We start from the raw sequence: 22,208 nt of genomic DNA on the forward strand, positions 1-22,208 counted from the left end.
AAACAATATGGATAAATTCCTAGAAGTATACAATCTTCCAAACCTAATTCAGGAAGAATCAGAGACTCTGAATTGACAGACTACACCTAGTGAAATTGAAGCTTAATAATAAAAAAAAAAAACTTCCAACAAATAAAAGCCCTGGACCAGATAGCCTCACAGGTCAACATTACCAAACATTCCAAGAACTAACGCATAACCTTCTCAAACTATTTCATAAAATTCAAGAGGAGGGAAGGCTCCCAAAACTCATTTTATGAGGCCAGCATTATCCAAATTCCAAAACCAGATAAAGACAGTACAAAGACAGATAATTATGGGCCAATATCCTTGATCACCATAATGCTAAAATCCTCTACAAAATATTAGCACACCAAATATAGTAATGCATCAAAAAGATCATACACCATGATCAAGTGGGATTTATTCCGGGAATGTAAGGTTAATACAACTTTCACAAATCAATAAATGTGATATACTGCATAAAGAAAATGAGGGATGAAAGTCACATGAGCATGTCAATAGATGCAGAAGAAGTATTTGATAAAATCCAGCACCCATTTATGATCAAAACTCTCAGCAAAGTGGGATTACCGGGAATATACCTACACATAATAAAGGCCATATATGACCCACTGCCAGCATCATACTCAATGGGTAAAAACTACAAGCGTTCCCCTTAAGTTTGGGAATAAGACAGGGATGTCCGGTTTCACCTCTCTTATTCAACATAGCACTGGAAGTCCTAGCCATAGCAGTCAGACAAGAAGAAGAAATAAAAGGCATCCAAATTGGAAAGAAAAAAGTAAAACTGTCATAATTTGCAGATGACATGATACTGTACATAGGAACCCCAAAGATTCCACCAGGAAACTACTAGAACTGACAAATGAATTCAGCAAAGTAGCAGAATACAAAATTAACATCCAGAAATCAGTTGCATTTTCATATGCCAATAAAGAACTAACAGAAAGGGAAATTAAGAAAACAGTCCCATTCACAATTGCTACAAAAAGAATAAAATAGCCAGGAATAAACCTTACCAAGGATGTAAAAGACCCGTACTCAGAAAATTATAAGACACTGAAGAAAGAAATAAAAGAAGGTACAGATAAATGGAAGCACATGCTGTGTTCATGGATACGAAGAATTAACATCATTAAAATGTTCATTCTATCCAAAGCAATCTATAGATTCAATGCAATTCCTATCAAGATTCCAATGATGTATTTCACAAAACTAGAACAAATATTTCAAAAATTTATATGCAACCACAAAATGTCCCTCTTAAGCAACAGCAATCCTGAGAAGCAGGAAGAGAACAAAGTTGAAGGAATCCTGTTGCCTAATATCAGACGAAACTATAAAGCCATAGTCATCAAAACAGCACGGTACTGGCATAAAAACAGATAGATCAATAGAAGAGAATAGAGAGCCCAGAAATAAACCTACACCTTTAAAGTCAATTAATATTTGACAGAGAAAGCAAGCACATACAATGAGCTAAAGATAGTCTATTCAGTAAATGGTGTTGGGAAAATTGAACAGATACGTTCAAAAAAATGAAACTAGATCATCTTCTTATACCACACACAAAAATAAATTCAAAATGGATCAAAGACTTAAATGTTGGACCTGAAACCATAGAAACCCTAGGAGAAAACATAGGCAGCAGAAGCTTGGACATTGCATGTAGCAGTATTTTATCAGATATATCTCCCAGACAGGGAAACAAAAGAAAAATAAACAAATGGAACTACATCAAACAAAAAAGGTTTTGAACAAAAAGGAAACCATCAACAAAATAAAAAGACAACTCACAGAATGGGAGAACACATTCACTGATACATCTTGTAACGGAGTTAATATCCAAAATTTATAAAAAAACTTATAAAACTCAACACCAAAAAAAAAAAAAAAAAAATCCAGTTTAAAAATGGGCAAACAACCTGAATATATACTTCTTCAAAGAGGACATACAGATGACCAATAGACATATGAAAAGATGCTCAATGTCACTAATCATCAGAGAAATGGAAATTAAAATCACAACGAGATACCATTTCACACCTGTCAGAATGGCCATCCTCAATAAATCAACAAACAAGTGCTGGTGAGGATGTGGAGAAAAGGGAACCCTTTTGCCCTGTTGGTGGGAATGCAGATTAGTACAGCCACTGTGGAAAGCAGTATGGAGATACCTCAAAGAATTAAAAATTATCTACCTTTTGATTCAATAATCTCACTTCTGGAAATATATGCGAAGGTCCCCCAAATGCTAATTTGAAAGAACATAAGCACCCCTATGTTCAATGCAGAGTTATTTACAATCACCAAGTATGGAAGCAGCCCAAGAGTCCTTCAGTAGATGAGTGGATAAACCAACTATGGGACATTTACACAATGGACTACTAGGCCATACAAAAAAGATGATGATGATGAAGAAAGTTTTACCCTTTGAGACAGTATTGATGGACCTGGAGAAAATTATGCTAAGTGAAATTAGCCAGTTGGAGAAAGACAAAACACCATATTATTTTAATTTCACTCATGTGGAATCTGTTGAACAAATTGAACTAACAAGCAAAATAGAGACAGACTCATAGATACATGGATTACAGCTAAGTGGGAGTGGGAGGGTAGGCAGTTGAGGAAGTGAGCAAAAAGGAAAAAGGACTCATGGACATGGACAACAGTGTGCTGATTGTTGGGGGAGGAGGGTATAACGGGACTAAATGGTAATGGAAATAAATACAATGAACGATACATTAAAAAAATAAAAATATTGAATGAAATTAAAGAAGTGCTTTGAATTATCTAAGATTTATAGTGATATAATGCTTTTGGTATAAAAATTTATAGTGCTAAATAATACATTAAAAATATTTATTATTGCACGGGCCAGTGTGGCTCAGTTGGTTGAGCATTGTTCCACAAACCGAAAGGTGGCAGGTTTGATTCCTGTTCAGGGCACATTCGTGCTATGGTTGCAGATTCGGTCTGCGGTCAGGGTGCATGGGAGAGGCAACTGATGTTTCTCACGTCTATGTTTCCCTCTCTAAACTCAACGAGCATGTCCTTGGGTGGGGATTAAAAAAAAAAAAAAGTCTTTATTGTAGCCAAGTAAAAGTGGATGTATTAGTTAAGACTTGGAAGTTATTCTTTTGAATACTTTTCTACACTCTAATTGTCTATTTTCCAGTTGATTATAAGATTTCATAGATGTATTATAAGATGTGATAGAAGTGGCACTTAGAGGAAGTAGTCAGATGCACCTTCACAGTGATCAAGAAATCATTGGAAGCTCATGGAAAAAGCATAAATCTTTCATAGCTTATGACGACTGCCATGAAAATTATGCTGCTGTACAGTTTTGACATATTTGTGCAAGCTTTCTGCATTTGTGTTCCTGTTGTTAAAATATTTTAAGACTGTGCACTGTGTTCATATTAATATATTATAATTCAACAAGCAGGAATTTATATTATTTATTAGTAGTAATGTGACTGGAGGGTCATATGAAATCAACATCATAAGCATATATTTATCCAAAAATAACCCCAAACCCATTGTTTTGAAGTTTAGAGAAGTCTAAAATAAGCCTTGTGTTCTTTGTTGTATTAATTCATTGTCATCTAAATGTTTTATGTTCCTTCTGTTTTCTCTGGGGATAAGGAGTGAAAAAAAATTATTCAGTTATTTTCTTGGAACGATATCAAGATTTATAGCTGGCATAACACATCTGACCTTACACTCCTCAGAGGAAGTGAACACATGTTCTGTGAGTAATCCCTAGATAAACTTGCAGCCTAGCAAAGGAGCGGTAAGATCAAATTCCAGTGTGTTTTCTCCACTGAAATAAAATTTAGAAATTACATTGTCATGCTTCTACCCTTTATGGTCAGTTATAGTCTGATGGAGACCATCTAGGGGGAAGTTGACAGTGGAGGTGGTGATGGAGTTGGAGAAAGAGTTGGTGATGTTGGAATTGTTGACGAGAGTGTATGGATTGCTTGTATGATATCCATTTTGAAAGTTTCCAGTAGTAGTTGTGCTCTTTTTGTCAATTCTGCCTTGTGAAAATGAGTAAAATAGTAGGTAACGCAGACTGGCCATGGATCGGTATTCTTTCCAGTGTACAAAGCTAAGCAGAAAACTTAGGGATTGTTACTCATGACCCTAATAGCAACACTTTCCCCTTAATGTTAAGAGTGCCTGAGCCAGAAGAAAATCATTTGAGGGCTATAGACTAATAAAAATGTATATTTTTTCTTTAACTTAAACAAAAGTAAAGCATTGCATTTACTTGTTTTAAAAATTTGGAAGTGGGGACATAAAACTATAGTATAACTGCTGGCCTTTGAGGGGAAACTATATTCTGGGTTGTACCCATAGTAAATAGAGTATATTACCTTTGGGCCAAATGAAACCTAGCCAAGAGTGAACCTGGATCTTTTGTGTGAGATCGCCCAGCCTTTGCTCTTAAGTTGCTGCTTCTGGACCTTGGCACTGTTGACTTTAGGATGGATCAGTCTACTCTAGAGGCGGGAGGGGGGAGTTGTCCTCTGCATTGTGAAATGTCTTAGCAGCATCCCTGGCCTCTACCCACTAGATGCCAGTAGCACCCCATCCCTTCTAGTTGTGACAAACAAAAATGTTTTCAGCATTGCCAAATGAGAGGTAAAATCAGGCCTCTGGGGTACACCCCAACCCCCGCACTGACTCCAGTTAAGAACCATTGCTCTAAATACGGAAGGGGGGTGTGAAAGTAGGTTTACAGTTGTGAGTACACAAAATATAGTTATTCTTGTATTATTACTTATTAAATATTGTATTATTTCTCATATGAACAACTGTAAGCCTAGTTTTGCCCCACCCTGTATATTAGATGATTTGTTGATAAAAATATTTTCCAAATACTGGTTTTACTTTAAAATATTTTGTCATATTTAAGTATTTTGGTGTAGAATAATAGGCTTTACTGTTAAAAACTGTAAAAATGAATTAGGAGCACATTTTCTAATTTGGGGGTAAAAGTAGAGATAAGGTCTTTCTTTGATTTGAGAATCCAACATTATGATTTTTGTTTGCCTAGTACAGTGTTTTTCAGACTGTACTCGGTGGGGACCCTTTAGTGCATCAGAAATATAGAGTCAGGAATGATAGTGTGTATAGGGCCACAATGTAAAACAACAGAGAAAAGCATTTTAAAACCGGCCTAGTGAATATGTGTAAGCCTAGTGTCCCCTTTTGAACTGGAATATTCTAAACATATACTTCATAGCAGTGGGTGTTAGGCCAGGCCAGCTAAACTATTTAGCTGGTCAGGTTAAACTTATCAAATAGTCTTTGAAATATGAAACATTCAAACTTGTTCAGTGAACTAGATTTGAGACTTTAACTTTGGTTTTTGGTGCATATTGTATCGTTTGTGAGAGGAGGAAGCTCTGAACTCCATATATTTTAACATTCTTAGCACATTACTTGTGGATTTTTCACACCCTTCCTCTACACAAAATACTATTAAAAAGACAGCTCCATTTTAATTGTTTTCTTCTTCATCATGCACATTCAAGTCCTATTTTTCATCAGTTAGTATTTATTATGTTAACTTGTGTAGAAATTATGCTTTATGGAGGAAAGGGCAAGAAATGTTTGTGTATTTATTGAGACTCAAACATAATATGAATTTAAAGACATCTAAAAAATTACTACTAACACTCTGCTTATACTTTTTATAATAATCATTTTAAAATCACAACCCTAAGTTAAATAACAGCCGATGGGGAATATATTAAATGCGACAATCTGCCATTACTAAGTCAATAATTCAGTTGTTAATAGGAATATCTTGGCTTTCTGAAATCCATCAACACTTCCAATCACTTAAAAAACTGCTTTAATTTCTGTTTACTAAAGAAAATACATTTATATTTTGAGTTATTTCGTTTATTCAGTGGCTACTTTTTAAAGATTGAAACACTTCCAGAATGCATGTTTTTATCCTCTCAATAGTAAGAGAACATTTTAGACTAGTTTAATAATGTTAGAAACTCTATCTCAGGATAGTTGTTTTTCCCTCTGAGAAAAAAAGTGTTAGATTGTTTAAAAGTTATTTATATTGCAGTTCATTTATTTTCACAATAAGGGGTGTATATCTTTATGTTTTCAATTTAGATGATATCCAACAGATATTCAAAATATTTTCATGGTAGTTTCAGAGGAAATTTGTGGTTATTTTTCCCCCTCTGAGTTGTATCACATTCTAAAGTTTCATATTTGCAAAATATCAAATGATATATCACAAAAACTCATGTGTTTATTTTATGGCATCCTTATATATTATTATATTATTGAGCTGTTGTGCTTAGTTTTTGTGTGTGGGATGAAAGCAGGTATAGAAGATAGGTAAAGTTTCACATTGATTAAAAAGCTAAGCTTTATATGAGAGAGATTTATTTAGGAAACCAGATTGCTAGTACTGACTGACCTTTAAAAGTAGATTAAGTAACAATACTCACATGTATTTGAGAATTAAAATTTTTTGTCAACAAAGGATTTGAAGCATTGTTATTAGACTCTAAGTATAGTTGTTTCTTCATTAAAGTTACATTTCAGACCAGTTTGAATTTTTTTTTCATAGGTTAATAAACATTTATTTTGCAAGTACTGCTTGCTAGATACTAGATTAGGGTCTTATTCATAGTCCTTTAAAGCTTTCATCTGTTTTAGTAAATGGCACCAGCACTACACTGTTCTTAAAAATAATTCAAGATAATAGAAAATTCTATTCGTCGTCGTCGGCAGCCATCCGTCTCGAGAGACGATGGTGTAGCTTCTGAAGAGTCTATCTGCACCGCCGAGAATGGCTGTGCAGTCCGACTCGAGAGTGACATAGTATCTGTCTCCTCCCGTGTTGAATCGACATCTTGCGATGACGCTGAAGCTACAGAGCCTGGGCAGGGTAATATGGAGGGTCTGCTGTTGCCCATGCAGCAGACCCCCCCTCTCTTCGCAGCTGAAGGATCCAAGGGAAAGACGGAGTCGATACAGCTTGGGTTCAGGTGCGCCGCAGGAGTTGCCGGTGTTGACTACAACATCAAACCGCCTTAGGGACTCCGGCTCCGAATTTTCTGTCGGGGTTTACTCCCTTAGCCTTTCCTCTGAAGAGGTATTATAGCCATCTATATCCATATTAAGGTTAAAACCCAGCAGCATCACTTTCAGTATTGTTTTTTGTTTAAGTACTGAATTATTCCAGATGATGATTATCAATAGTTCTCTTGAAGGAGAAAACACTATCATTTTAAAAGGATGTATTAATCTTCCTAGTAGAAAGAATTTATTTAAATCCTGTCATCAAAGAATGCTAAACTGTACAATTGAAGCAGGAGTTGAAACCTCTTCATCAACGTTACGTGCCTCCGGCTCAGTAAAATAACTAATTTTATGATAAAGGAAAGGATGCATGTTTTTAATTTTTACAAACAATATGTCATCTGAGTTTCCATATGTAGTTGCTGAAAAGATCTCTAGAGCAAATAATGCTGGATACAAACATGTGAAAGTCATTTTTTTGTAATCTTTAATAGGTATTTAAGTTAATCTTTGCATGTCATTTTGTAGGGAAACAGTGAGGCTTTGGAGAAGAATTACTAAAAAGTCATATTTCAGTAGAATATAAAATTAAACTTCAATAACTATTGCTTTATTGCCTCCAGGGAGTGCTTTGCAGTGTGTAATATGGTCAGTGATTGCATAATCTTTAGTATATATTAAGTGTTTTTAGAAACACAGATTTTAGAAGGGGTTTGTGATATTTGTAAATAAATAGATGAAGCACATCACATACTTTCATTTTTATAGTTTACATTTACTTTAAAAAATTACTATGAACTGATACTCTTAAAGATTGGATTTATCACTTGTATATATTTCTTTTTTGCCAAGTTATGTTTACTTCTTTCCCAATTCATATTGAAAAGTTCTTTGAACTCATAAATTGATTATTTTGACCTAACCTGGCTTCTCTTGGCTCCTGTGCATAGATTTACTAAGAACTATGTCATCTATTTTTATCTTGTATAAGGAGGGTATTGGTGGTATATAATATCTAATATCATACATATTTTTAAATCCTTACAAAAATCCTAATTATTTACAGTATAAGTTAAAGATGTAAAAATAATTTATTGTTCTTTTAACTTTTTTAAAGGTGATGGATGTGGACATACTGTACTAGGCCCCGAAAGTGGAACTCTTTCATCCATAAACTACCCACAGACCTATCCCAACAGCACCGTTTGTGAATGGGAAATTCGTGTAAAGATGGGAGATAGAGTGCGCATCAAATTTGGCGACTTTGACATTGAAGATTCTGATTCTTGTCACCTTAATTACTTGAGAATTTATAATGGAATTGGAGTTAGCAGGACTGAAATAGGTAGGAAATTCTCTTGTGTATATATATGTAATATACTATTGCTCCAAGTTTTAAAACTAAAGCAATTTTTGATACTTAACATTGAAAAACACTATGCTGTATGAATGATACATGGGAAATTATAGAAAGCATGTGTGAAAATCTCAAATTTGAATCTTTTGGGAAGAGAAGATTCTTGTCTCTATTTACTTTTCTAATAACCTGTGTTTGTACCTTTGTAACAAAATTCCACCGTAATATATTTCTTAAGAAGGAGAAAGCTAATTATCTCATGTTTTTTTGTTTTTCTTTGATCATTGTTTTTACAGTTAAAGAATATAATTCACACTTAGGAGGCAGTATATAATGGTTATTAAGGGGATTGACTTTTGGTCCAAACTTCTTGGTATTTAATCCTAACTCTGCTCTGTGACCTTGGGCAAGTAACCTGATGTCTCTGTTTCCTCACTTATAAAATAGTAAGTGAACTCATAAGTATCAAGCGGTTAGAACAGTACATAACATACAATACATACACTTAGTAAATATTAGCTGTTATTGTTGTTATCCTTACCTAGGAGCGGTGGTTCTCAATTATGGCTACTTATTAGACTCATCTGGAAAGACTTTTAAATAATGCTATATACTTGACCCTCACCTTAGACGTCGTCGGCAGCCGTCCGTCTCAAGAGACGATGGTGTAGCTTCTCAAGAGTCTATCTGCACCGCCGAGAATGGCTGTGCAGTCCGACTCGGGAGTGACATCGTATCTGTCTCCTCCCGTGTTGAATCGACATCTTGCGATGACGCTGAAGCTACAGAGCCTGGGCAGGGTAATATGGAGGGTCTGCTGTTGCCCATGCAGCAGACCCCCCCTCTCTTCGCAGCTGAAGGATCCAAGGGAAAGACGGAGTCAATACAGCTTGGCTTCAGGTGCGCCGCAGGAGTTGCCGGTGTTGACTACAACGTCAAACCGCCTTAGGGACTCCGGCTCCGGATTTTCTGTCGGGGTTTACTCCCTTAGCCTTTCCCCTGAAGAGGTATGCCGCAAGGCAGCGGAGGTTTTTTGGAGTCAGAGTTTTCCTTCTCTGATGTACCCTGACTGGAAGATCGAACCAGCGACACTTAGCTCGCAGGCCGACGCTCAATCCACTGAGCTAAACCAGCCAGGGCCAACCTTAGACGTACTGAATCAGAATTGATTGGGTGGGACCCATGCCTCAGCATTTTAGAAGTTCCCAGGATCATCTACTTTGTAGTCCACTAAGGAACCTTTGACTTGAGAGCAGCACTTTTCTCTTAAGCAAGAAAGATGAAAAATTTTGTAAGGCTCTTTTGGTGAACTCGTGAACTTTCTGAGTTTATTTGGAAACATTTATTGGTAGAAATGTGTTAAATACTTTTTAGAACTAGAATTGGAACCCAGTATTTTCTTCTTTTAAGCATCTTGTTCATCCTCTGGCTTCTTCTACATCTAGAGTCAAATCCCTTATCTCTTTACTTTTTGGCCTCTTATCTACCAGAGGTACAATTCCTGCTCTGCTTCCCTGACTATTAATCAGTAACCTCTGTTGTCCCTCAATCAACTCTTGATTAACCTGGTAGCTTGATCACCCACGTTGCCATAACTATGTGGTATTGAATAAGTGTTTAGGAGCTCAAGTACCTGAGGATCTAAAATACCACTATTACTGTAACACTAATAGAAGACAAGTGGATGTCAAATGCTTCTTGAGTTGATTCAGTGGAGAGTAAACAGTACACAAGCAATCATGCAACAACAATGAAAAAAATGAACCACAATGTGATCAAGCACATAGGCAGTTTACAGGAAGTAAAAGAGCTAGAGAAACACATCGTACCAACCCTAAAAACTATATAGGCATACCTCATTTTGTTGCACTTCACAAATATTGCAGGTTTTTGTTTTTTCTTTTTACCAATTGAAGGCAAGAATCTCTACTAGTAAAAAACCCCTATGACTCACTTTAGTGCGATACCTTTTTATTGCAGTGGTCTGGAATCAAACCCACAATAACTCTGAGGTATGCCTGTATATAAATGGCATTTTAAAAAAAGAAAAGGGAGTAAGAGGAGGAAATTGTCAGACATTGAGATACATCTTCCGAAAGTAATGGGTGGACCATGTTTGTATCTTAATTTAAGCTCACCAAATGAAAAAATACAGTTTTAAGTATTTAGAGAAATTTTAAAAGGAATTGTGCGTTCAGTGATGGACAAGAATGATTGTTTCTGGTGTGGTAAATGTTACTGTTTTAAGATCTAATTTCTTAGAAACATTCTGAAGTCGAATGTCTTGGATTTGTTTTTAAATATTTCAGGGAGGAAAAAGGAAGAGGGGTAGGGAAAACAAGAATGATACATACATGAAGCTGATCCATGGGCACACAGTTGTTACACTTCCCTTACTACTTTCATATATTTTTTAAGTTTCTTTAATGAAAAGTTTTTTTAAATAAAAAAAGATAAGAGAGGACTTCCGGCCAAGATGGAGGCCTAGACACACATGCTGCATCTCCTCCCACAACTAAAAAGGATTACAACTACCTCAAACTAGAAACAACCAGAAGTTCCAGAAAATCGAGCTGCATGGAAGTCCAACATATAAAAAGATATAAAAAAGAAGTACTCATTCAGACAGGTAGGGGCGGAGCCCAGGCGGAAAGGACGCGGTGTGGTGGTGGCGGCAGAGGCAGGCTGGCGGACAGCACAAACGTCTTAAAAATTAGGGAAGGACACATGGGGAGCCCTCCCAGAACCAGACCAGACCACACAGTTCATGGTTCCAGCACTGGGGACAGTAAAGTCTCATTGCTTCTGACTGTGCAAACCAGTGGGGGTTGGAGCAGAGGAAAAACCTGCCGGTCTCTCAGCAGGGTCCACTTGTTTAAAGGGCCCCCACAGTTCTCGTACGTCCGCAGACCCACCCACTCTGGGGAAAACGGCCAGGGGAAGAGCTAGAGATGCACCAGTCCCTTACGGAAGTGGGAGAAGTGCCTGGAAAAAAGGGAGAGTGCTGAGCAAGTGGCATTGTTCCATCTCAGACTGTTCCCCTATAAACAGTGCCACAACATGGTGAAATGGGTCACAGGTACTGACAAATACCTAAGGCTCTGCCCTTTACAATGTAATAGGTGCGACAGCTCTACCTAAGACACAGAGGCACACAAATACAGGAACCTGTCAAGATGAGGAGACAGAGAATTATAGCCCAAAAGGGGGACTGGATCAAGGTTTCAGTGGGAGAACTAAGTGAAAAGGAGATAGCCAACCTAACAAACGAGGAGATAGCCAACCTAACAGACACAGAGTGCAAAACACTGGTGCTAAAGATGCTCACAAACTTGGCAGATATGCTTAAGTATGGCAAATGCCTAAGGGAAGAGGTGAAGGCTATACTAAGTGAAATGAAGGAAAATCCACACAAAACCAATGGTGAAGGGAAAGACACGGGGTTCAAATCAATGATTTGGAATATAAAGAAGGAAAAAACAGCCAGTACAAAATGAGGAAGCAATAATTGAAAAAAATGAGGAGCGGCTTAGGAGAGAGCCTCTGGGACAGCATTAAACGTGCCAACATTTGAATCATAGGGATGCCAGGAGAAGAGGAAGAACAAGAAATTGAAAGCTTATGTGAAAAAATACTGAAGGAAAACTTCCCAAATTTGGTGAAGGGAATAGACATTCAAGTCCAGGAATCACGGAGAGTCCCAAACAAGCTAGACCCAAAGAGGACCACACCAAGACACATCATAATTAAAATGCCAAAGGTTAAAATTAAGGGAGAATCTTAAAAGCAGCAAGAGAAAAGTAGAGAGTTCTCTACAAAGGTGTGCCTATAAGACTATCAGCTGATTTCTCAAAAGAAACTTTGCGGGCAAGAAGGGACTGGCAAGAAGTATCCAATGTCATGAAAAGCTAGGAACTACAACCAGGATTACTCTCTCCAGCAAAGCTATCATTTAGAACGGCAGGGCAGATAAGTGTTTCCCAGACAAGGTTGAACTAGAGGAGTTCATCATCAGCAAGCCATTATTATATGAAATGTTAAAGGGACTTACTTAAGAACTAGAAGATCGTAACTATGAACATTAAAATGACAACAATCTCACAACTATCAACAACTGAACCTAAAAAAAAAAAAAAATACAGTGAAGCAAACAAGAATAGGAACAGAATCATAGGTATGGGGATCATTTGGAGGGTTATCAGCTGGGAGGGGGAAGGGAGAGAAATAGGGAAATGGTGCCGGGATTAAGAAGCATAAATGGTTGCTACAAAATAGATAGGGGAAAGTTAAGAATAACATTGGAAAGGGTGAAGCCAAAGAACTTATATGAACAACTCATGGACATGAAATAAGGGGGGTGTGATAGCTGGAGGGTAAGCGGTTACTGGGCTGAGGGGAGCAAAGGGAAAAGAAATTGGGACTACTGTTTAACAACATTATAAAATATACTTAAAAAGAGATAAGAGAATTAAACACATGTATTTGGACAATAATTAGTGTTACTGGAAAGTCTGACATGAGAAAAATTTTGAACACACGTTTTCAGTCCCTCACTAGGTTCTCATCACAGCTATGGGACTTACTTGCTAAAAGTCCTTTCTGCAAGTCATTGGCCCTGCCCATACTTCAAAGTCATCATTTGTATTGTAGGAAGATTAAATGCAATAATACTCTTTACTGCAATATAAAATGGAGTGAAAAGAGCCTCTTCAACAAATGGTGTTGGGGGAGCTGGACACGGACATACAAAAAAATTAAACTAGACCACCAACTTACACCATACACCAGAATTAAATTCAAGATGGATAAAAGAGTTAGATGTAAGCTGTGACACCGTAAAAGTCCTAGAGGAAAACATAGGAAAATTTCTGATATTCCACATAGCAATATTTTTGCCAATATATCTTATAAGGCAAAGGATGTAAAGGAAAGAATAAACAAATTGGACTACATCAAACTAAAGAGTTCCTGCTCAGCAAAAGAAAATATCAGCAAGATGAAAAGGGAACCAACCTTTTGGGAAAACATATTTGCCAATGATACCTTAGACAAGGGATTGATCTCCAAAAAATATAAAGAACTTACACAACTAAACACCGAGAAGAAAGACAACCCAGTTAAAAAATGGGCAAAAGACCTGAACAAACAGTTCTTCAAAGAGGACATTGAGAGGGTCCATAGGCATATGAAAGAATGCTCAACATCACTAGCCATCAGAGAGCTGCAAATAAAAACCACAATGAGATGCCACTTCACACTGGTCAGAATGGCCAACATCGAAAAATCAACAAGTGCTAGCTAGGATATGGAGAAACGGGAACCCTACTGCACTGTTGGTGGGAATGCAGACTGATGCAGCCACTATGGAAAACAGCATGGAATTTCCTCAAAAAACTAAAAATGGAACTGTCTTTTGATCCAGCAATTCCATTGCTAGGTTTATACTCGAAGAATCCTGAAACATCAATTCAGAAGAACCTATGCACCCCTATGTTCATAGCAGCACTATTTACAATAGGCAAGTGCTGGAAACAGTCTAAGTGCCCATCTGTAGATGAGTGGATCAAAAAACTGTGGTATATTTACACAATGGAATACTATGCAGCAGAAAGAAAGAAGGAACTCCTATAATTTGCAACAGCATGGATGGAACTAGAATTATGCTTAGCGAAATAAGCCAGACAACGAAAGACAAATAACATATGATATTACCTAATACAGGAAACTAATGAACAGCACAAATAAATGAGCAAAATTGAACGAGAGACATGTAAACAAGGAGCAGACTAACAGTGACAAGTGGGAAGGGAAAGAAGGGGGTAAGTAAGGGAAGGGTCTAGTCAAGGAACATGTATAAATGACCCATGGACATGGACAACAAGGTGGGGATTGACTATGGGAGAAGGGGTGGGCAGGGTGGCGGTAAGCAATGGGGGGAAAGTGGGGCAACTGTAATAGAAAAACAATTAAAAAAACAAAAATCAAAAAATTACTTTGTAGTCCTTGGGATGTAGTACATGTACAGTAAATCTTCAGCTTTCTCTTCCTTTTCTTTTTTTCCCCTTATTCTCTCTTCACCTGAGTTAATAAAAAGCTGTAGAAAAGTGAAAGACACTGAGTAATGATGGTTCCTGTTGCGTTTAATTTGCACGCTTCCCATCACTTTCTACTTTATCCCCCTGTTCCTCCATTTAGGTTGCAATCTATAGTTAGTGGGAGAAAGGTAACTATCTTGACTTTGCAGAGAAATAAAGATCATTTAAGAACAGTTATTTAATGTTCTGGTTAATACATATATGTAGAGAATTGCAGAATATAAACAAGTACATTGTGGACATCAAGATTCCAATAATAATGATAATGAATCTTCTTTTTTCTCTGTATTTTCTCACTGCCCCTTTCAAAAAAAGGCAGGCCCAAGTATATTGTATTTCCCTATAAAAATGGTTCCCATTTGGTATAAAGTGTATATTTGGGGGTTTTGTTTATAATTGTTACTTTCAGGGATTTTTTCCCTGAGAGATGGTATTATGGAATAATGAAAATGAAGGGGAGAATCGTTTCTCAAGGAATTATTTCTTTATTCCTAAAATTATTAGAATGTGTTTTAATTGATAAGGCACTTTTGGTTACTTGGCAGTTGGACAGTTATTTTCTGTTATCTTAGAAATGTGTAATTTTTTTAAAATAAATGAATTTATTATGGTTTTATATTACTACATTCTAAATTACTAAACTTTCCAGAAATTTTCGTGAAATTAACTCATTGTAGTGTTACTCATTTTCACTGACAAATACGATTGGCTCTATAGATCTGAATTCTGTCCCTTTCTTAAAGCAGATTGCATTAAAATGAGAACATTCCATTGTGCTTTGAATATTATTTTTTCTTTTTGATTATTGTTTAATTCCTGGTATCTGAGACATAGTAGTTACTCTGTAAAGATAGAAAATGAAGTAAAAAATCCATTTGCCATTAATATTAACCTTTTTTATAGGTATACATATAAATCTCTGAACTATTTTACAACATATTTTTTCTTTCAATATTTAGGCATCTTTTCATATGGATCCATAGACATCTGCTAGTATCATTTCCCCATGAATATTATTGACAATTAGTCCAAAGATGAAATTTAAAAACAAATATCAAAAAGAAAAGTCTGCTTATTTGTAACCTTTTCCTACTCTATCTATTTTCTTCCTGTATTGTGCTTAAAATTTTCACTTTAAATGAACTTTTGGGGGGAGGATCTCTTAAAAAAAGCTAAATATTTAAAAACCTAAGAGGTATTAAAGAAAAATACATTTTATAGGAGAAGAAGTGTAAAGGTACATGTGTCTTATGTATTCAAAGTTATATTTTAAAGATATACATTCTGTCTTATACCTTCATCGAAGGTAACTTCAAATTACATTTCTTAAATCCTCAGATGATATTTATAAAGAGGAAAACTGAGATCCTTTGAGTTTATTTCATAAATGAGTCTGTATCTCTTGTGTTTTCAGTTTCTTTTTCTGTATTGTTTGTCCCTTGTCTTTATAGTGTGTTTAGGTCTTCCTATTTTAATAGGAAAAAAATAAATTTTCTTTCTCTCTACCACCAAATCTCTTGAAAAAGCTGTATTGATGATAATATTACATACTTAACAATGATAATGATTGCTAACATTTTCTGAATTTTTATTTTGTAGAGCCTAGGCTGGTAATGAAAATAACTACCGTGCATGCAATACTTGCTATGTGTCAGGTACTTTTCAAATAACTTTTATTGGTTACCTTATTTAGTCTTCACAGGAACGCTTGAGAAAGATATTGTTATCACCCCCATTTACTGATGGGAAAATTAAGGCACAGAGCGATTAAATAACTTGTTCGAGGTCATGTAGCTAGCCAATTGCGAAGTGGGAATCAAACCTTCAGAGTCACCTCCAAAATTGGTGCAAGTTTTTGGCATGCTTGATTTTACAGAATCCTATAAGAATTCTATACATTATTGCCATAAAACAAAGAAATAGAAGATCAGAGAAGATAAGCAACTTGTCTTAAGTCACATAGGCAAGGTTGGGACTTGAAGTGAGATCTGGGTGATAAGCAAAGCCCATAACCTCAACTATTAGGTCTTTTAGAGTAATAGATACGAGCTGTTATTTCTCAGTCTTTTAGTATATGACTGTTGAAACTAGTAACTTTTTTCTTTACCTGTTTATTTTGACATAATTTCAGACTTACAGAAAAGTTGTGAATATTGAATAATTTGTTTTTTTAACCCAGATTTTCTAAATGTTACCATTTTACCACATTTTCATTACCTGCCCCCCCACCCCCGTTTTTTTCCTACAGTTTAAAGGAACTTTCAAACCTAATGCCCCTGACACACACACACACACACACACACACACACACACACACACACACACACACACACACACACACACACACACACACACACACACACACACACACACGTTTATTCCCTAGAAATTTAGGACATTCTTTTTACATGATTACAGAACAGTTATCAAAATAGAAGAATATAACATTGATGTTATACTAACCTATACCTTATTCAGATTTCTTCAGTTGTCTAAATAGTGCCCTTTATAGTGAAATTAATTCTCAGATAATTCATTACATTCAGTTGTCATGTCTTCTTAGTTGCCGTTGTTTTTGGAGATTAAAGGCAAGGGCAGTTTCTCTCTTTTGCCTTGATTTCATGATGTTTACATTTTTCAAGTTTATGGGCCAGTTATTTTGTAAATTCCTAATTTGGTTTGTCTGATGTTTCCTCACGATTTGATTCATGTTAATCGACTTTTGGCAGGGAAGCCCCAGAAGTGATGTTCTCAGTACATTGTATCAGGAGGCACACAATGTCCATTTGTGCCATTACTGGTGATGTTAACTTTGATCTCTCGGCTAAGATGGCATCTCCCAGATTTCTACACTGTAGCTATGTTTCCCTTCATCAGTACATACCTTGTGAGAAAGACTCCTTGAAATTATATCAATAACCTGTTACTCATCAAATTTGTACCCATTAGTTTTGATGTCCATTAATGATTCTCATCTGAATCAGTTTTTCTTATTATAATAATTTTCATCAAGTGGTGATTTTCTAATTTCATCATTCCTTCTATGTTTATTAGTATTTTTCTACAGAAAGGGTGAGCTTTTTCTTTTATGTCAGTGTGGACTCATGGATTCTTATGTTAGCCCATGGTTTGTAATCCTTGACTTATTATTTATTTTGATCCTCAGATTGTCCTAATTTTCTAGTGGGACCCTCTTCAAAGATTTTATGATGTCCTCATCATTTTTTGAGTACTCTCTTCTGGCCTGGCATAGGATATTCTAGATTTATCTTGTACTTGCCCTGCCCCAGCCCTGAAATCAGCTTCTACTTCAAGGAATCCTTGTTTTTTTCATGGAAAATTGTATTAGAAATCTGATCTCTAAGTTTATACCAGTGAGTTGTCATACCCTGTCAGCAGATAGATTTAGTAAATAGATGTGTATTTACAAACTTACATATATATATATATGCATTACACATAGTATACCTATTTTTATAATTATCTACTAATATTTATTAAAAAGTATGCATTCATACTGATAATCTTTAATTCTAATCCAACATCAGAGGGTTAGAATTAAAGGTATTGGTATCTTTGTGTATTGATAACCACTCTGACAATGAGATATGTAGCTCCTGTTCATCTACAGTATAGATACTTATTTTACTTGCTAGTGCTATAATACACAGAAAATAGTTTCAGGATTGCTAACTTATGCCTCTAAATCAAAGAAGCCCGCTACGTATACCTGAGGACTTATAGTCTAAATACAGTGATACCTTAGCTAACAAGTGACCCTGCTAATGAATTTTTCAGCTAACAAAGATTTTTTTTGCTGTTTTCGGACTCGGCTAATGAATGTTTTAGTGGATGCGCATGCTAACATAAAGCAGCAAACGTGAATGGTCGGGCCATTCCAGGAGCTTATCTTTCCCGTCTGTATGTGTGTGACAAAGAAATGAGCTGACCACATCACATGGGGGAGACCCACCAACCCGACTGGGTTGTTTACGTTGGAGGCAGTGAGAAGTGAGAGACTTGATAACATGAGCTGCTTTGGATTTGATGTCGATGTACTTTAATAGTGTAAAGATCATCAGTTTTCATTCTACTTTCCATTCTCCTTCATCAATTTGGGTAGTTGTTCATCTCAACCTTTGGTGAGTTTTTGCCCTTTTATAGAATGCTTTTTACTGTTTTATAAAACTTATCTTTAAATAGTGGGCAGCATCCAGAATGAAATTAAGTGATTTTCAATAGAAACCTACAGGAAATCATGTTTCAGCTAACGAAGATTTCGGCTAACAAATGTGATTCCAGAACAGATTATCTTTGTTAGCCGAGATATCACTGTACTGTGTTCTAAATTGCCGCTACCACCTTCTACCCTCCAATGTGGTTATATTACCATTTCTAATAAGGCTTGGTTCATTTACTTATTGTTTCAGGTTTATCATTCCTTTCTAGGGATTACAAGGTACACAATCACATCTGCAAATAGAGATCGTTTTACTTTTCCAATTCTTACACTTGTGATTGATTTCTCTAATTATATTGACTAATACTTCCTTTGAGTACTATGTTATATAGTAATGTGGATAGTGGGACCCTTTCTTTGTTCTTGCTTAATCTTGGTAGAAATGTTAATAAAGTGTCTTAGTTATTAGCTCAGGCTGCCATAACAAAACATCATAGACTGGATAGCTTAAATAACATTTATTTTTTCACAGTTGTAGAGGCTAGAAGTCCCAGGTCAAGGAGCCAAATTCAGTTCCTGGTGAGGGCTCTCTGCCTGGCTTGTAGGCAGACACCTTTCTTTTTCTTTACATGATTGAGAAAGGGAGGGAGAAGGGTAAGGGAAGAGAGACATAGAGGGAGGGAGGGAGAAGGAAAGAAAGAGAGTAGTGAGTTTTTTCATATTTCTTCTTTTAAGAAGACTTAATTCTTTCAGATTAGGGTTCTACCCTTGTGACCTCATTTAACCTTAATTGCCTCCATAATGGCCCTATCTCTAAATACAGTCACATTGGGAGCTGAGGCTTCAACATAATGAAGTTTTGGGAGGATACATTTAGTCCATAACAGGAAGTATCTCTTGATTTCAATTTTATTGAATTTTTTAATTAGAAAAGAGTGTTTAATTTTGTTGAAAAGATTGTCTTTTCACCTATGGAGATGATTTTATTATTTTCTCCTTAAATCTGTTAGTATAATGTATTATGTTAATATATTCCCTGATATTGAACCAATTTTACATTCCTGGAATAAATAGTATTTGATCATGTTGTGTCATTCTTTTAATGTGGCATTAGATTCTGTTTCCTGATATTATTTAGTATTGTTGCATAAATATTTATAAGTGATAACTAGTTTACAATCAGTTTTGCATTGTCTTTATTAGGTTTATGTATAGATGTTACCTATATAAATAAAAAAATTATAAAGTTTTTCTTCCTTTTTACTTTTCTGGAAAACTACAGAACATTTGAACAAACTAGACTTTGAAGATTTCAGTCTGTGAAACCATCTGGTCCAGGTGCTTTTTTGGTAGTCACTGCATGACTTTATTTCTTCTGAGGAAAATGGTCTGTTTCAGCTTTATCACTAAGGAGCTCGATTTTAGTAAACTACATTTGGTAAATTACCCATTTTACCTAGGTTTTTAAATTTATTTGCAGGGATGTCTGCAAAATAGAATCTTATGATTTTTTCCTTTAGTGGTTATTTTCCCCTTATCGTTTCTTGTTTTGTATATTTGTACTTTTTCTTTTTTTCCCCCTTGGTTAACCTAGTGGTTTGCCTGTTTTGTTAATTTATTTCAAAAAGTAGATTTTTATTTATTAATTATAATTAGATCTACTTTTTCCTGTTCTCTAATCTCTGTTTCTATTTTCTTTTTCTCTGTTGTTGTTGTTATTTGTTTCCTAGCTAAATGCTTTTAGCTAGGAATTTAATTCATTTATATTTATTCTTTTATTTTTATTGATAAAATTTATTCTTTTATTGATATTCATCTCTTTGGTTAAATTTATTCCTAGGTATGTTATGCTTTTTGATGTAATTGTAAATGGGATTGTTTCCTTAATTTCTCCATAATTATAAAAATGAAACAGATTTATGCATATTTATACTATAGCCTACAACGTCACTGAATACATTTATTCTTACTAGTCTTTTGGTGAAGTCTTCAGAGTTTTCTATATGTAGTATTATGTTATCTGTAAATAATGAGGGTTTTACTTCTTCATTTTTTTATTTGAATGCCTTTTATTTCTTTCTCTTTTCTGATTGCTATGATTAGGACTTTCAATACAATGATGATTAGAAGTTATAGTGGGAATCCTTGTCTTGTTCCCGATCACAGAGGAAACCTTCCAGGTTGTCACTGTTGACTATGTTACAAGCTGTGGGTGTTTCATATATACCCTTTATTACGTAGAAATATGTTTCTTCCGTACCCACTTTGTTGAGAATTTTTAATCATAAATGGATGTTGAATTTTGTCAAATTCTTTTTCTGCATCTATTGAGATGACCATATGGTTTTTATCTTTTATTTTGTTAATGTGATGTATGGCACTGATCACAGATGTTGAAACATCCTTCCTTGCATCTCTGGGATGAATCCCATTTGGTCATAGTGTATAATCCTTTTAATGTATTGTTGAATCTGATTTGCTAATATTTTTTGCATAAATTTAAAAAATTCTGATCTGTATATTGCATTGTGAGCCCACCAGTCAAAGTTAAATCATCTTCCGTCACCATATATTTGGCCACCTGGGTTTGCTAAAATTTTGTTGAGAATATTTTCATTCATATTCATGAAGAGTATTGGCCTGTAATTTTATTTTTTTATTTTTATATCTTGTGATGTCTTTTTCTGGTTTTTGTATCTGGGTAATGCTGCCCTCATAGAATGCATTTGGAAGGGTTCCTATCTCTTCAAGTTTTTGAAACAATTTGAGAATAGGTGCTAATTCTTTGAATGGTAGACTTCACCTATGAAGCTGTCTCATCCTAGATTTTGGTGTGTTGGGAAAATTTTTTACTTAATGGAATCTGCTGCTATTCTCTTTTTAACCTAATAAACAGTCATTTCTGTAATATCCCATGTATGCTTGAGAAGGTTTATTCTCTCAAATTAAGATGTAAAGTTTGATAGGCATCCAGAAGATCTGTCTTATTTATTATGCTGTTTAGGTTACCTATATCCATATTTTTATCCACTAGATCTCTTATTAGTGTTTTTCTTTTTGCTTTACTGCATCTCTTTGGGTTTTTGCTTTTATAAGGAGGGTTGCCATATTATTACATGGATATTTATTATTTTAATATCTGCAAATCAAATTGTGACTTGTAGCATTAGAAAGTTTCTCCTTTGTCAAATGTGTTACTTTTCAGTTTGAATTCTCATTTGACTGGCATCAAGATCAAACACACACACTCCTTACTTTGCATTATATACCTGTTTATACTAATCCCTTCATTTTTAGTTTTTCTGAATCATTTTGTTTTGGTGTATTTTTTATATATATATCATATTATTGAGTCTTATTTTATAAACCAAGTTGTTTTTTTTTATAACAGCTACGTTATTTCCATTTGCATTTATTTATAAAACAAATGTTTTGCGGCAAGTCTATTGTTATATGTATTATATTTGCTCTATATCTT

The 22,208-nt window shown here is 35.3% G+C and overlaps 1 protein-coding gene across 1 annotated transcript in view; it reads left to right on the forward strand.

The window, feature by feature from the left end:
* DCBLD2 (discoidin, CUB and LCCL domain containing 2) overlaps window positions 1-22,208 on the forward strand; it is a 106,611-nt gene that overhangs the window by 15,320 nt on the left and 69,083 nt on the right. The window contains exon 2 of the mRNA XM_090276100.1: window positions 8,216-8,443. Within this exon, the coding sequence (XP_090132226.1) occupies window positions 8,216-8,443 (228 nt within the window). The remainder of the gene's footprint in view (window positions 1-8,215; window positions 8,444-22,208) is intronic.

This window comes from Furipterus horrens, unplaced genomic scaffold, assembly GCF_987537825.1.
Source record: "Furipterus horrens unplaced genomic scaffold, mFurHor1.1.pri manual_scaffold_1, whole genome shotgun sequence".
In the NCBI taxonomy this organism is placed as follows: Eukaryota; Metazoa; Chordata; class Mammalia; order Chiroptera; family Furipteridae; genus Furipterus; species Furipterus horrens.